Raw genomic sequence first — 17151 nt, 5'->3', positions numbered from 1 at the left:
AAATGGTACAAAATAAGTAAAAACAGAGCTGGATTTGCCTCAATGTAGAGATCCAAATAATATCATTAAATGTTCTTCAAAAAGGAAGACTATTTTAAATGCACAGATGTTGGGTTTTGTCTTCTAAGGCTATAAGCAACCATGAATGTAGCTAAGATCTCCACACTGTCTGCTAACGCAATGCTGAGCTCCTACTAAAGGGCAGCTGTGATTCTCTTTACCTGGCTGGATCATTTTGGCTTTCTCCAAGCCTCTGATACATGTAATCATTTTCTCTTGTAATTCAGCTGGTAGCGTCACAGATAACCCTTGGGGGTAGATGAGGTCAGAATCTATTCCTTCAGGTTCCAACCAAACCTGATGTATACGGTTTGGAAAACGCAAAACCTTTGATTCAATGGAAGGACAGTATCTAAAACAGGACATTGAAATAAAAAAATGAAACAAACAAAAGAGGGTTGGCATCATTCCTTAAAGTAACTGAGCAGTGATACTTTGTCCTTACCTGGGTCCTCTTGTAGTTTCCTTGATGTGACTATTAAGGTGCAGGTTCTCAAGGACAATCTCATCCACTTTAGGATTGGTGTGAGTCAAATAACACGGCAGCTGATCTTCTGGCTAGAACAGATGAATTAGTTATAACACTTTTGCTTCTCTACTAGTTTCCCTCTTATGCAAATAATTGCACACATAATATGCACTTACTTTTCTAGATATTAAATCTATGCATACTGCCAAGTACTACTTATGAAATATTCTTGCCAAAAACAACCCAAAAGATGAACATAAATTTAAGCAAGCTTCTAGATTTACCAGTTTACAGGAAATACAGAGGATAGAGAAGCATGCTTAAGGTACCAGAGGGATGAAATCAGACAAATCTAGAATGTTGAATCTAGAGAATAAATGACTATTTCTTCCACATATAAATGTCAAAAAAAAAAAAAGATATTATAAGGCATAGCATCCAATGCAATGTATGAACCTTATTTGGTTGCTGGTTCAAATAAAACAACTATACAGAAACATTTAAAATAAACTGTAAACATTTTAAATAAACACTTTAAAACAACGGTAAAAAACAACCAAGGAAAACTAAACACTGAATATTGGATGATGTTAAGAAATTATGTTTTGCTGGGTGTGGTAATGGTATTGTGGTTAATTTTTGCAGTTTTTATCTGTTAAAGACATATACCAATGTATTTATAAATGAAATGATATGATGTCTGGGATTGCTGCTTAAACTCAGTACGAAGAAAGTGATGAGGCCCTAGCCAGTTTTGCTCAGTGGTCAGAGCATTGGCCCATGGACTGAAGGGTCCCGGGTTCAATTCCAGCCAAGGGCATGTACCTCGGTTGCAGGCTCCATCCCTGGCCCCGGTCGGAGCATGTGCAGGAGGCAACCAATTGATGTCCCCGCCTTCCCCCTTCTACTCTCTCTGAAAAGCAATGGAAAAAATACCCTCAGGTAACAATTAAAAAAAAAAAATGTGTTGAGGAAAGAGAAAACAAGAATGCCAAAAGAAGTTATTTGTTGAAGCTGGGTGATAGACACACAGAGACTCATTATACTATTTCTTCTACTTTCTGTAAACTTAAAATTTTATAATAAAAGTTTAAAAATACACATACCAAGAAAGTATCATCACAATTCACATTTTCCCAAAGCAACAATATAAAAGTGACTTTTCAAAAAAAACAATATTTTAAGCTATTCATTAGGATAACACTCACAAGAAACTAGGACCGTCAATTATTAGTCCTCACTTCTAAAAACACAATATACTTTTTTTTAATATTCAAAAGATAAACCAAAGTAACCTGTACTCAAAAAATGTCAGTATCATGAAAGACTGAAGAACTGTTTCAGATTAAAGAGAAATGATAATTAAATGCAATATATGATCCTAGACTGAAGAACAAAAAAAATTTGCTATAAAAGACAGTTAGGAAAATCAGCAAAATCTGACTGGACTGTATATTAGATAACACTATTATATCAATGTGAAATTCCCCAAATTTCATCGCTGCATTGAGGTTACATAGGAGGATGTTTTTGTGCTTAGTTGAGATATAGACGGAAGTATTTAGGGGCAAAAGGTCATGATCTTTGCAACTTGCTCTCAAATGTTTCAGAAAAAAAGGAAGAGTAAGAATAAATGTGTATATAGTACTACTGTGTTATACTATATTATATATATCTAGAGAGAGATATAAATATAAAATATTAGCAATGAGTAAATTTCAATGGTTTATAGGAGATTGGTTTGTCTTGCAACTTTTCTGTAGGTCTGAGATTATTTCAAAAAGTTTAAATAGGTGAAGTTATTGAAGTAATGAAATTTAAAAACATATGGGGGAAATGGCCCAGTCAAATCAGCTAATCTTTTTAAGGTCATTTTTTTGCACCCTGAGTAATAGTGATATAAAGTGAGAGAGACAGACAGACAGAGAGAGAGAGAACGAGGGAGCAGGAGGAGGAGAAAAGGAAAGAAGGAAGGGAGGGAAGAAGGAAGGATTAGGCTATAGCCTGCTGTGAATAGTAAATATTTAGCTGTAAAGCCAGATTTTCATAAATTATCTTACCTTGATCCACACTGTTTCATTAATAAAGCTGAATGGTATGGATGGATTATCTGGTGTCTGCTTGTTTAGAATGCTGAAATTAATGGACTCTTTGGCAATTCGGGGTGGAGTTCCAGTCTTCAATCTTCCCACCACAAACCCCAACTTCTCTAGAGTCTGAGCCAACCCTATGGAAGGCTGATCCCCTAAACGTCCTGCTGGATGCATCTCCAACCCAATTACAATCACGCCTCTCAGAAATGTCCCAGTAGTCAGAATCACGCTGTCTGCATATACTTTGCTTCCATCCACTAAAGGATAGGAAAGAGTAAAAATCATGTTCTAATTGTTACCATGGATCAAATTGGAATGTGACTATCTTACATTAGAACTACAGAAAAACTTTACATTTAGAAACTTGAGAAATAATTTTAAATGAGTAAAAAGGCTGTATGGTATCAATCTCTAGAATCCAAGAAAGCTGGGAGGTAGAACATAATGTGCTACCACCAATTCACATGTTCCTAAAATTATACCAGCACTGAAAATGATTAAATCAGTTGATTTTAAAAATTAATTAATGTTAGATTTCTGGTTAAATCTGATAGACTACCTCATATAATTCCTCTCCCTCTTGAAACTCCAAGAAAATTAAATAAAGGGGCCACAAAGGTATAAGACCACAAGAACAATGAATGGGAGAAAACATGTCAAAAGATGAGACATTTCAAAATATTTTTGGAAAACAAACAATGGCTGGAGGAGTGATAATTAATCTAGCAAAGGGCAGAAGACTAGAAATCAAGAATCTGAAGAGAATACACCAATAGGGAAAAACTAATTTGCTCTACAAAGGCCCAGAAACTGGAGAACTGAGGAATGTAGGAATGAAGCTTGGGGCTGAAATTAAGAGAACTAGTTAAAATCTACACATAAAGGTTTATATCTGCAGACAGATTTCCTTACAGGAAAGTTTAGGTGTATTCTTCGGGTAATGGGGAGTTACTGTGTAATGGGTACAGAGTTTCAATTTAGGATGAGAAAGTTAGCAAAATGGACAGTGGTGACAGTTGTACAACATTGTGGATGTACTTAATGGCACTGAATTGTACACTTAAAACTGGTTAAAATGGCAAGTTTTATACTATGTACACTTTACTAAAATAAAAATTGTATTATTGAGCTTATAAAATATAGACAGGGTAAAAAAATAGCATTTAAAGATACAAAATTAAGTAACAAAAGCATAAATAATTTAAAGGTATAAAAGTGTACACAAATAAAAACAATATAGTCATTAAATCTGAAGAGGAAAGGAGGCAGAAGAGAGAAAAGGAAATGAAAATAAAACTAATTTAGTAACTGTTCATAGAGGGAAGTCAATAAACATTGACAGAAGAGAAAGAAGATTAAGCATACTATATAAAATCACAATTATTAAAATAATCACTAGAACAAAAAATACAAGCTTTTAAAAAAGAAACATAGCTCTTAAATGCAAAGCAAAACAGACTGAGTGGTTAAAAAAAAAAAGTAAAGAACTGTGTGTATAATATGTTGCTGTGTCTCACACACACACACACACACACACACACACACACACGCATACTTGAAGATACATATATATACACAGATAGAAAGACTACACAAGAAAGTAGGAATGCTCCTGAAGAAGAAAACTGACTGGCTGGGGACAAGATGCCAGAGAGACCACTTTTTCACTCCATATTCTTTTGTCCCCTTTAAACTGTTTATCATGTATATGTATTCCCTATTTAAAAAAACACTAATAAATCTACAGTAAAAATTAGTTTTATAATAGGAAATTAAGTCAAGATCTGTATTTTAAATGATGAGTTTCTCCAGCACAGTTCCTCTCACCATTTTGTTTCCAGAATGCTAGCAGGCATTCTGAGAACTAACAGACATCGACATTTGGGAGTTCCCCAACAAAAAGGCCAGTTCAGTCCCTAATCACCAGAGAATGAGCCAAGCAATAACATTAACTGTGAACTCACAAATCTTCCAACCAGTGTTTTAGTGCCTCCTTTTTAAAAATCTCAACAGACAACCAAAGTTCCCTAGACACTTAAAAAAAGTTGTGTACATGAAAGTAAGTAGCCCAAATAAGCAGAATAAAGAAATCTGAAGAAAATACATAAATCAGAAGGAAACTTCAAAAATTGATCATTAAAATCTTTATATAGCCCGGCCAGGTGTGGCTCAGTGGTTGAGCGTCAACCTAGGATCCAGGAGATTGGGGTTCGATTCCTGGTCAGGGCACATGCCCGGGTTGCGGGCTCGATCCCCAGTCAGGGGCGTGCAGGAGGCAGCCGATCCCTGACTCTCTCATCATGGATGTTTCCCTCCCTCTCCTTTCCTCTCTATGAAATCAATAAAGATATATTTAAAAAAATAAAATAAAAAAATCTTTATATAGATTACAGAAGATGTCTAATTCAGAAACCAAGAACAAGATGCTAAAAAAAAAACAAAACAATCAGCCCTGGCTGGGAAGCTCAGTTGGTTAGAGCATCATCCTGATACGCCAAGTTTCTCTCTCTCTCTCTCTCTCATTAACAAATAAAAAAGTAAAACAAATAAATAAAAATCAAAAAGAAACAACCAGAAAAAAAAAGACAGTGTATAGAAATGAAAATATAAATTTTAAAAATTCGTTACAAGGATTCGGACAATAACATTAAGGAAGTCTTGTAAGAAAGTATAGCAAAATGGCCTGGCCGGCGTGGCTCAGTGGTTAACATCTACCTATGATCCAGGAGAACTCAGTTCGATGCCCTGGTTGCCGGCTCACTCCTGGGGACAGTGCAGGAGGAAGCCAATCAATTACTCTCATCATTGATGTTTCTATCTCTCACTCTCCCTTCCTCTCTCCGAAATCAATAAAGGCATTTAAAAAAAAAAGTGTGGCAAAATGACAAAATATAAAAAATAGAAGAAACCTAGAAGACCAATCCACAAAGGGATAAGGAGTTACAGAAAAAGAGCATGGAGAAATAATAGAAAGAAATATCCCAGAAATCAAGGTCAGATTTCGCGTTTAAGGAGAATACCTAGTACTCCACACCACAATGAATGAATAAAGAACATACCGAGGGATATCATTTTAAAATTTCAGAACACCAGCCCGGCCGGGCGTGGCTCAGCGGTTGACCGTGGACCTAGGATCCAGGCAATCGGGGTTCGATTCCCGGTCAGGGCACATGCCCGGGTTGCGGGCTCGATCAATGACTCATCATTGATGTTTCTATCTCTCTCTCCCCTCCTTTCCTCTCTCTGAAATCAATAAAGATATATTTAAAAAAAAAAAAAATTTCAGAACACCAGAGACACGTACAAAAACCTAGAAGCTTTCAGAAAGGGGGGTAAAAATCATGTACAAAATAATTTAAGTCAATATGTACTGAGCTTCTTCACAACAAAACCGGAAGCTAGAAAATCGGGGAGCAAGACTGTCAAAATTCTCAGGAAAAAAGATTTAAACTAGAATTCTATTCTCAGCCAAATTAAGAGTCAAGTCTAAGGGGAGAATAATACATGTGTAGATATACAAGGACTCAAAAACCTACATGAGTCTTTTCTTAGGAAGCTACTGGAAGATGTGCTCTAGCAAAACAGGGTAGTAAGAAAGAGACAGACTGAAGTCCCAGGAAACAAGGGATGATGCAACACAGCAAAGTAGTGAAAGGAAGTCTCAAAATGACATCTGTGTAGAAGGCCTAGACAGCAATTGTCCTGATTATAGTAGATGAGTTGTGGAGGATTGTGGAAGTTGGTATTTCTGGAAGGGAAGCATCAAAGAAAACAACAGAATTGATAGATTATTTGAGCATTGAGAAAATGATTGTGTTTTTTTCCTGATGAAAAAGTTGAATAGGTACACAGGTAAAATAAGAAAATAAAAAATAAAGCAATTATTAACCCAAGGCAAAACAAAGAGGTATATGAAAGAAAACAAACAATACACTACTTGGATCTATAATGAACAATATTTAAATAATCACAATAATGTAAATATTATCAACCAAAATTTATGGTATAATTATATTAGAAGGGTAGAGGGAAGGAAAGGAGGGGAGTAAAGAGAGCCACCATTAAAAAGTTAACAGATACTAGACTGATAATTTAGGGAGTGAAAATATAAGCATATTGTTGAGAAATATATAAGTATAGATCAGAAGTGACAGCTTAGAAAACTGAACTATTAGGTTTATAGAGGGGATACAGAAGTAATTATCTATACAAACTTTTAAATTGTTTGATTTTTATAAAAATTAAGTGTGTTATTTTGATTAAAAAATCAATACAAAACTCTTAAATAAAAAACATAAAACAATCTTATAAAACATAAGCTTAAAAAATTTAAGGTCAGAGCTAGGAAAATTAAAAAGTACAACAGAAAAACCAAGAGAAAAAAGACACTTATGCAGGCTAAAGTCCTACACATGGTACAGATGAGCCCAGAATTTGACTAAGCTGCACAAAGGCCAGAATGAAAGAATTATGATTTTTTTATACAATTTCCTAGAATAAGTAAAACATCTCCATACTCTGCTCTAAAATAAATTTGCTTACATGGAGTCTGATACTGCTATTATCAACTATAACTAGCACATACCCAAAACAACACCACTGACGCGGCATTTCCCAGTGTGCTCAGGTTCTGGTTCTGTAAGAATAAGATCTTCTACAGCTCCCTCCTGAACGGTCAGCAGTGGTGTATTTAGAATTTCTTTCTGTCAAAACAGAACGCAAGTTGAAACAACAGTTAAAGGATCACTACACTCTCTCTTGTCTCCGTACCCTATTCTTACCTGCATGTTCTGTTTATAGAGTTTCCTATCAATTTGAGCTCTCAGACCCCAAACTGCTGGTCCCTTACGCCGGTTTAATACTTTGTAATGTACACCAGACTGGTCACAGATTCGGGAACACAGGCCGTCCAAAGCATCGACCTCCCTCATTAAATGCCCCTTTCCGATGCCACCAAAGGAAGGATTACAGGACATCTGACCTAAAGAAAACAGACAAACTAAACATATGAGCACCTTGCCTTGGGAGAGGGAATAGATTGCCCCCATCTGGCACTAGGTGGGGGAGAAGGGGATTAGTCGCAACTTGCGCCCTACGCGAAGCTCCACACCAGCCGCGCTCCTCACCGATCGTGTCCACGCGGTGCGTGAGCAGCAGAGTCCGCGAGCCGCAGCGCGCGGCAGCGGCCGCAGCCTCCGTCCCCGCGTGTCCTCCACCGATGACTATCACGTCGAAGTGCGGCGTCCCGGGCGCAGCGCTGTCACCGCTGAGCCGGGCCACAGGAAGGTGCTGTTTGGTGAGGGAAGCCGCGATCCAGCGACCGCAACCTCGGAGGGAGAACATGGTTGGAGAAAGGCGGAGTCTGTCTGCCTCTAAACCTGACACAAGCGGGGCGCAAACGTGAGGACACCCGAGTCAACTTCAGGGCGCCGCCACCTTGCTCTGACGTCACGGCGTACACGTCGCCGTCCAGCGTCGCCGCTGATTGGCGCTTTGGCACGACTTTCACTAGTAAATCTAGACCCGGGAATGGCGCTGGTGGTCTTGGGCGTGTACCTGTGCGGTGGCCCGAGCGGGCGGTCTGATCAGCTGTGGCTCTGGAGTGGGGCCTCCTACTCGGGTCATTTTTTGTCCTTTCAGGCAAGTTGCAGCCCTGATCGCCAGGTGACCACCTACGAACAATGATGTTGATCACTTTGCTTTATCAGATTGAGTTTTCTGGCACACTACCGCCTTGACTTCTGTTTGTTTATAATGACTAGTCTGAACAGGAATGGATTTGAAAGGAGTTCAAGTACGTTTGTGGGTGAACGACTCATGAAGGCTAATTCGGGAGATCCAACGGTGGAGGGTTAAATGTCCAGCCTTTTGGAATTGATCTTTTCAAGGCCTTAAGAAACCTTTGACTGGTTGAAGAGTGAAACAACCTTTATGGGAGTTTTATTTTTCTGATTGTTAAAATCTGTCAAATACATAACTTTGTTGTCTTATTACATTAATAATAAGCGTTCTTTATACACCACTTAAATCTTAGAGAAATACAAATCTTTTGAGAGTTAAAAAACCTATGACTTCCATCAGGTCTTCCAATCCCTATCTCTATAATCATTGGCAGCATTTTCTTGCTAATTCTTAATAGTTTTTTAATACAGTACTAACGCTACTATTATTTTGCCCATAAAATACTGTGATTATATTGTTTTTCAGTTTGTCTCTTTTTTTTTTCTTTTTTCTTTTTTTTTTTTTTTAAATATATCTTAATTGATTTCAGAGAGAGGAAGGGAGAGGGAGAGATAGAAACATCAATGATGAGAGAGTCACTGATCACCTGCAGCCCACAATCCGGGCATGTGCCCTGACCAGGAATCAAACCCTGATCACCTGGATCGTAGGTCGATGCTCAACCGCTGAGCCATGCCCGGCCGGGCAGTTTGCCTCTTTTTTAAACAATATGTTTTTTACTATCTTCATTCCCAGTATATATGAATCCATCTCACTTTTTAGTGTTATATAGTATTCAATTGTGTATGTGAACCACAATTTATTTAATCAACTCCAATTTCTGGGCATTTGGGTTGTTTCTTATTTTTTGATATTACTATCACCCGTGTACAGATATCTTTTTTAAATTTATTGGATTCTTCTATAAGTGAAAATACTGGGGAAAAGGACTCCTCAATGTTTAAATTTTTGAAAACCACTAAATTAACTTTCTAAAAACTTTGCATCAGGTTGTACTAATAGTGTAAGATTATTTCATCATACCGTAGCCAGCACTGAATGTTAATTAAGTTTAACTATAAATATATTTTTAATATTTTTCATGAAAATGGGATATGTGCACTGTTTTGTAATCTACTTTTGCACATCATAGTTTATCATGGACATTTTTCTATAATAAATACAGATTTATGTCATTTTTGAGGGTTACAAAACAATTAATTATAAAACGATTAATTTTTGAGGGTTACAAAACATAATTAATTTAAATATATCTTTATTGATTTCAGAGAGAGGAAGGAAGAGGGAGAGAGAAAGAAGCATCAATGATGAGAGAGTCATTGATCAGGTTGATGCTCAACTGCTGAGCCACACCAGCCTGGTAAAACATATTGTATTAATAAGTATGTTAAAGTCAATAGTGTGAGTCTTTAATAAGAGAATCACTGGCCTACATTTTCAATTTTACTAATCTCTTCACATGATATATATTTAAATGAGACCCTTCTCTTTCCTATAGAGACATTAATCTCAGACCCAAAGATGAGATGTTTAGGCAGGGATAGGTATATGGTGAACTGTATCTCTACTGTAAAAGAAGATAAAGCTCTTGATTATGCTGAAGTTAGTCTGTTACCATTTGTGTTGAGGATCCCCCAAGACCATCCTCAGGTGTGTTTTTAAATTACTTTATATAATTATGTCATTTCATTGGCTCCTCACATTAATTATGAGGTAGATATTATCTTCTTTTTTAAAAATTTAATTTATTTAGGTTACATTGGTTAATAAAATTATAAAGGTTTAAGGGATACAGTTCTATAATGCATCATTTGTATATTGTATTGTGTGTTCACTACCCCAAGTCATGTCTCTTTCCATCACCATTTATCCCCCGCTTTACCCTTTCCTACCTCCCCCACCCACCCCCATTTCCCTCTGGTAATGACCATACTGTTGTCCATCCTCAGATATATAGATATATATCTTTTTTCATTCCAGGAAAAAATTACATTTTATTCCCAGCTTGCCTCCTCTTTTAGAGTGGATTGGGGCTGGCTTTTGGAGTGGAGATGTTGCTGGGTGGTGAGAAGGTAGGGTTGCTCATCTGTTTTTTACTGATAGTCAGTGGGAGTCTTGGATTTATCTCTGGATCACCACTGTTGTATGTAATTTGTTGACAGGCCCATCTTGACATTTACTGTTAAAATAGTTAGATTTCCTTCCAGCTTGAAGGGTCCCCAGTGAGCCCAACTGGGGACCAGGCTTTTGGGAATCCTGGAGATTGTGCTTAGAGGTGTACTGAGTTAGAGGATCTTGGGCATTTTGTTGCCTTGGCTGAGGCAGTGTTTATGGCTGTGGAGGCAGGGGCTGCCCATCCTCAGGTTTAGTGATAAGTTAGAAGGACTCACAGAACTTAGAAAAGCTGTTATATTCATGGTTATGGTTTATTACAGTGAAAGGATGCAGATTAAATTCAGCAAAGGCAAAAGGCACACAGGGCAGTGTCCAGGAGAGACCAGGCATAAGCTTCCAGTTGTATCTCCCTCTGGAGTCATATGGACAGTGCTTAGTTTTCTTAGCAATAATGTGTGACAATACAAAGTATTGCCAACCAGGGAATCTGACCCACACCTGGGAGGCCAGGGCTTTTACTGGGAGTATTATGACTCTGTGCCTGCATGACTGACCTAGTTACTTAGTCTTCAGTCCCTCCAGCATAGACCAGGGACCCATCCTAAATCACACTGTTAGTGTAAACTACCTGGCATTGCCCAAAGCCCCAGGTATATATAAAGACATTAAAAAAATTTTTTTATATATTGAGAAGGAGAGAGAGAGAAACATCGACTTGTTGTTCTACGTATTTATGCATTCATTGGTTGATTCTTGTATGTGCCCCGACCAGGGATTGAACCCACAACTTTAGCGTATTAGAACAATGCTCTAACCAACTGAACTACCTGCCCAGAGCTATACAAAGACACTTTTATCAGCCAGGATTTTCCAAGGACTTAGAAGTTATCTTTCAGGAGTCTATCAGGGACCAGTCCTTTCTTTGGAATGTGCAGAGCGTGAACACCCTACGTCTGCTGAGTTAACCCTTTACTGCACTCATAACACATTTTATGAGTTAAGGGAATCCTCATTGATCTTAAGTTGGACTGATTTATCTATCTGTGTTAACCTCTCTGACCAGCTATTTCAAGCCAGAACTCACCCGTGCAGCAGGCTATTTTTCCGTTCTCTTAAAACTCTAAATTGCTTTCAGACCTTAAAATTATTTAAATTAATGTAAGTGCAGATATGAGTTATCTTGTGACCAGTCAACAACATTTGGACACAGAAACACAAGTATACTTGTGACCGGTCAACTTAAGACATGGTCTGCCAAAATTACATAACACCTAGAAACCCAGTGTTAAGGTCCCTGGACTGTAAAAGCCTTTTTTACTACCATGATTATAGAAAAGAGAATTAGGAAAAAAGAATAAAAAACATGTCACCAGAAAATATTTGGGCCTTACAAATAATATTTTAAAAAAACAGGTAACTTACTTGTTAATGAAATTCTTTTCCTTCTACTCTCTAGTTAATTTCAAGTCTACTAGCTGTTGAGTAATGAGAAAAGTAGAAAATCAAATCTCTGCTATTGAGAGGCATCGTTTCATGAAGGAAAAGGAGGGCAGTTATAAATTGGTCAATTTTATTACGGTTTTGAAGAAAGGTTGGACTTACAGAAACAATTTCATTCCTTATCCTCCAAGAGTTTGCAGACTAGTAACTGGCACACATACAATTATAAGGAAATGCATTAAATGTTATAATAAAGCCACAGTGAGCTGTGATTACAGGTTGCAGAGAGGGAGTAATCCTGTCCATGGCAGATGACAGGGAATGCTTGCTTCTTAAAGGAGTTATAATGGACTTGAAGTAATTCATCATAAAAGGACAGAAAAGTTATTGAAGAGTCCTTATTATATGGTCTCCATATACCTTTCTTACTTTCTTTCTTTTTGCATTTTCTGTTCCCTCAGCCTGCAATACTTTTCCTTCTTCCCTTGCTCTGTATCCCCATCTCCTCACAAACTTTAGGAACAGTTACACATAGGCAAGAAGAGATTTTATGTTAATGCTTTTTTTTCTTTTACAGTCATTTCTTGATACACTTTGGCTTCCAAGACAAGATATTCTGTTTTTTCTCCTATTTTTCTGGTCACTCCTTCTCAATCTATTTTTTTCCCCCTTCTCAATCTATTTGAATGGTTTCTCCTCCTTGATTACTGCCCTCAAGTTCAAGGGCACATTCAAACCCATCCCCCCATCCCATCTTTAGGGGTTTATCTCCTGGGTCTACTCCTAACACCAGTTCTGTAGCAGTCTGGATCCAATCAGGAGAGAAAAGCCACACAGTAGATTACACAGGAGATACATAATGTAAGAATAATTAATTATAATAAAAGAATAGCTATAGGATATAAAGAATCTCTACATAGCACTCTAGAGCTGAGGGAGAGTACCCAAGGAAGAATAAACTTGGAAGGGGCTCAGACCTCAAGTGCAAAAAGCTTTCAGAAAGCATGGGCTACACAAGGTAGCTTGCAAAGGGAGCAACAGCTCTGTGTGGACTTCCTGGGCCACAGGTGGGCGGCACACAGGGCTTGCAGAAAAATCAATTGCCTGGTGTGTTGATCAGCCCACAAGCAGCTATATGCAGGGCAGGTAGCAATCTTGGTTTCCCCATCTAGTTAAGCTGTAGACAGGTTATGGCCAGGCCAAGGTTGCAGGATAACAGAAGGATCACTTTCTAGGCCTGTGCCTGGGATAGGCTCTATCAGATTTTCTCATACCCACAAGGCCCGACTTTTTCCCTACTCAATCCCCTCCACTCCCTCCCCTATGCTGGAAATCACAGGAAACTTCTTCCTCCTGCAATGTTCCTTCAGCAACCTCTACTGAGAAAGCTGAACATAGTGGGCACTTCAAAAGAGAAATGCCTAAAAGAATTCTGTAGCTTATCAGAAAGCATATATTGAAGGATGTATATGCAGCTGAGAGGCAATGAGCTGATAACTGATATTTCTCATACTTCACAAGCTCCAGTTACAGTTGTTTGAACAACTAGGCATAGTCCCTCCTTAAGTCCTTTGCATTAACTTTTCCTTCTGCCTGGAAAACTCTTCCCCTGGGTATCCCCACCTTTAAATCTTTGTTTGCTCAGATATCACTCTTCCAGTATTTTAGTATTGTACCATTCCTGATCCCTCTTGCACTATTTTTTCCTTTTTCTATAAAAAAAAAAATTGTTTTATTTTATTTTACAGAGAAGGTGGGGAGAAAGGGACTGGGAGAGAGAAGGAGATTTGTTGTTCCACTTATTTATGCATACATTGGTTGATTCTTGTATGTGCCCTGACTGGGGATGGAACATGAAACTTTGAAGTATCGGGACAGCGCTGTAACCAACTGAACCACCCAGCCAGGGACTGATTTTTTTCCCCTTTTCGATACAGCTTATCATCCTCTATTATATGTTTATTGTCTGTTTCTATGCCAAAATGTAAGTTCCAGGAGGGCAAGGATCCCGAGAACCTAGAATAGCAGACACTCAAGTATTTGTTGAGTGACTAAGTGAATTACTGAGGCAAACGTGAAACATAAAAGACGTAAAATCAACTCGTGAAAGTACATACCCACAAATGAATCTTTTGTGTGTGTTTTTCTTCCAGATAGCATCCAAGATTCATATCCAGACTTAATTAAAAAATCATTCCTTCCGTGATCTGGACACTGGTTGTGGCAGCAAGACTGAGCAAGGAACAAGCTTTCCTTCTTTGACAGGTCAGCAGCAGACGTATTTAATTCTGGCCTGGTGGATTGCTGCTTGCATGTTTTTGGTTAAGCAAACACCAGTGGACTTTTGAAGACTTTGGAAGTGGCTGGAAGACAGCATTAAGCTATCTGAGAGTCATTTACTGGATTCCTTGACAAGCAACTGGAGCCCTTAAAGGAGAAAAATAGAACCATAGAGCAGGGGTCTTCAGCATGAGGTAGGCATGCCCCAGGGCATCCTAGAGGACTGCCCAAGTACACAATGGCAGTTTTAAGGAAATGGATTTCCAAATTCCACCTTCCAGGTTACTCTTCCCTGAAACTGGTCGGCTTGCAAACAAGCCTAACTACACAAAAGTTCTTCCATTTTACAAAGGAAAATTATATACATCTCTCACATCACATTTCAAATTAGAGTCCACTGCCCTGGGGTATAAGAAAAACTCTTTGTAGAAAGAGAAGGACATATCGCCCGGCCGGGCGTGGCTCAGCGGTTGAGCATCCACCTAGGATCCAGGAGATCGAAGTTCGATTCCCCCTCAGGGCACATGCCGGGGTTGTGGGCTTCATCCCCAGTCCAGGGTATGCAGGAGGCAGCCCATCGATGACACCTCTCCCATCATTGATGTTTCAACTCTCTCTCCCTCTCCCTTCCTCTCTCTGAAATCAATAATGATATATTTTTTAAAAACAGAGAGAGAAGGATATATCAAAGTACTAGATTCAGGGAAACCTTTAAAAAAATCCATTGACAGAGGAATGGGTAAATAAGATGTGGTCCATACATAGAAGGGAATTATTCAGCCTTAAAAAGGAAGGCTGACACATGCAACAATGTGGATAAACCTTAAGGACATTATCTTAAGTGAAATAAGCCAGTCACAAAACAACAAAGACTGTGATTCCACTTCCACGAGGTACCTAGAGCAGTCAAAGTCATAGAGACAGAAAGTAGAAGGGTGGCTGCCAGGGTTGGGGCGGGGGATGAGGTATTATTGTTTAATGGGTACAGAGTTTCAATTTTCCAAGATGAAGAGTTCTGGAGATGAATGGTGGTGATGGTTGCATAACAGTGTTAATGAATTTAATGTCACTGAACTCTACACTCAAAAATGGTTAGTACAGTTTAAAAAAGTAATCAAGGCATTCTAAACGCAAGGGGTTCCTGTCTCATTTGTATTTCTATACAGGACTTGGCTTTAGAAGTAGATTTTTGAAAGCCTGTATTGAGATACTCTGGAACCTGAACAGCTAAAGCAGCATGGATTACTTAAAATGTATATTTTTTTGATGGGCTTTTGAGAACCAATGGATAAAACTCACTAATAAGAACTTCACACCGTTTCTTTAAGATTGTGTGTGCTTTTAAAAAGTCAAGTAGATTCTCTGCTCCTCCTGTTCATCAGACAGCCGGGTCTTCCTGCGCAGTGCCAGCCCCAGTCCTGACACACGATAGTGAAGGCATGAATGGATTTGGAGTATTGGGCACCTGGTCACCAGGGCTGCTTTTAACTCTGGCAAAGTGGATACTATTGCCATCAATGGCCCTTCACTACATGGTCTACATGTTCCAGTATGATTCTACTCATGGAGGTTCAAAGGCACAGTCAACCTGAGAACTGGATGCTTGTCATCCATGTCCATCTTCCAGGAGTGAGATCCTGCCAACATCAAAAGGGGTGCTGCTGCTGCTGCTGAATATGTTGTGGAGTCCACTGGTGTCTTTACTACCCTGGAGAAAGCTGGGGCTCACTTGAAGGATGGAGCAAAGAGGGCCATCATCTCTGCCCCTTCTGTGGATGTCCCCATGTTTGTGATGGCTGTGACCCATGACAAGTATGACAATTCCCTCAAGATTGTCAGCAGTCCCTACTGCACCACCAACTGCTTGGCCCCCCTAGGCATTGTCATCCATGACAACTGAGGCATTGTGGAGGGACTCATGACCACAATCCATGTCACCACTGCCACACCCAGAAGCCATGGATGGCCCCTTGGGAAGCTGTGGTGTGATGGCAGAGGGGCTGCCCAGAACATCACCCCTACTTCTACTGGCACTGCCAAGGCTGTGGGCAAGGTCATCCATGAGCTGAATGGGAAGCTCACTGGCATGGCCTTCCATGTCCCCACCCCCAATATGTAGGTTATGGATCTGATATGCCACCTGGAGAAAGCTTCCAAATACGATGACATCAAGAATGAAATGAAACAGGCTTCAGAGGGCCCCCCTTAAGGGCATCCTAGGTTATACTGAGGACCAGCTTGTCTCCTGTGGCTTTAACAGTGACACTCACTCCTCCACCTTTGATGCTGAGGCTGGCATCACCCTCAATGATCACTGTGTCAGGCTCATTTCCTGGTGTGACACTGAATTTGGCTACAGCAACAGGGTGGTGGACTTTATGATCCACAGGCCTCCAAGGAGTAAGAAGCCCCTTGACCACCAGCCCCAATGAGAGGAAGAGAGGCCCTCAGCTGCTTACACCAAATAGATCCTCCAACACACTGAGAATCTCCTCACCTCCACAGTTTTCCATCTCAGGCCCCTGAAGAATTGGAGAGGCTTAGGGAGCCTTACCTTGTCATGCACCATCGATAAAGTTCACTATACCCAGCAAAAAAAAAAAAAAAAGTCAAATTAAAATAAATATTCATTCCAATTACAGTCAATCTTTCAGTCTTGTAAAAGGTGAACATTTTCTATTTCCCATTAATTAAAAAATACTTACATTGAAAAAGTTTGTCAACTTCAGTGGACAAGAAAGCCTGAAGTTTTCCAAAATTCTTTAGGTGGCATGCCAGCAAATGTGTCTGGCTGTGAATACTGCTGAGAGAGTTTCCTGCTTCTCTTGGGTTAGGCTTTGAGTGATTGCCAAGCTAGTGGCATCGATGGCACCGCAGTGGCAGAGCATTAGCATCTTTCCAGGACCGTGGGAGGTCCTCCCTAGCGCGTCCGGGGCGTGGCTCCCAGAGTGA

General features: G+C 39.3%; 1 protein-coding gene and 1 pseudogene across 3 annotated transcripts in view; one reads left to right on the top strand and one right to left on the bottom strand.

Moving 5' to 3' along the window:
• The window catches only part of MTO1 (mitochondrial tRNA translation optimization 1), a 31259-nt gene extending 23176 nt beyond the window's left edge, over positions 1-8083 (bottom strand). For both annotated transcript variants that reach the window (XM_081141024.1, XM_081141023.1), the window contains exons 1-6: positions 7749-8083; positions 7404-7603; positions 7208-7325; positions 2590-2879; positions 506-618; positions 222-412 (exon numbers count right to left, since the gene is read on the bottom strand). In XM_081141024.1, the coding sequence (XP_080997150.1) occupies positions 222-412; positions 506-618; positions 2590-2879; positions 7208-7325; positions 7404-7603; positions 7749-7965 (1129 nt within the window). In that variant the 5' untranslated portion in view covers positions 7966-8083. The remainder of the gene's footprint in view (positions 1-221; positions 413-505; positions 619-2589; positions 2880-7207; positions 7326-7403; positions 7604-7748) is intronic.
• A 7564-nt stretch (positions 8084-15647) lies between these two features.
• Positions 15648-16631, top strand: LOC308558719 (glyceraldehyde-3-phosphate dehydrogenase pseudogene; annotated as a pseudogene). Its single transcript has one exon. The product of its transcript is annotated as a glyceraldehyde-3-phosphate dehydrogenase pseudogene (transcript).
• Positions 16632-17151: the final 520 nt, after the last annotated feature.

Source organism: Miniopterus schreibersii (genome assembly GCF_964146895.1).
Source record: "Miniopterus schreibersii genome assembly, chromosome: 6".
NCBI lineage: Eukaryota > Metazoa > Chordata > Mammalia > Chiroptera > Miniopteridae > Miniopterus > Miniopterus schreibersii.
Note: the sequence above shows the minus strand (reverse complement) of the source record. Positions and strands in the feature narration are given on the sequence as shown.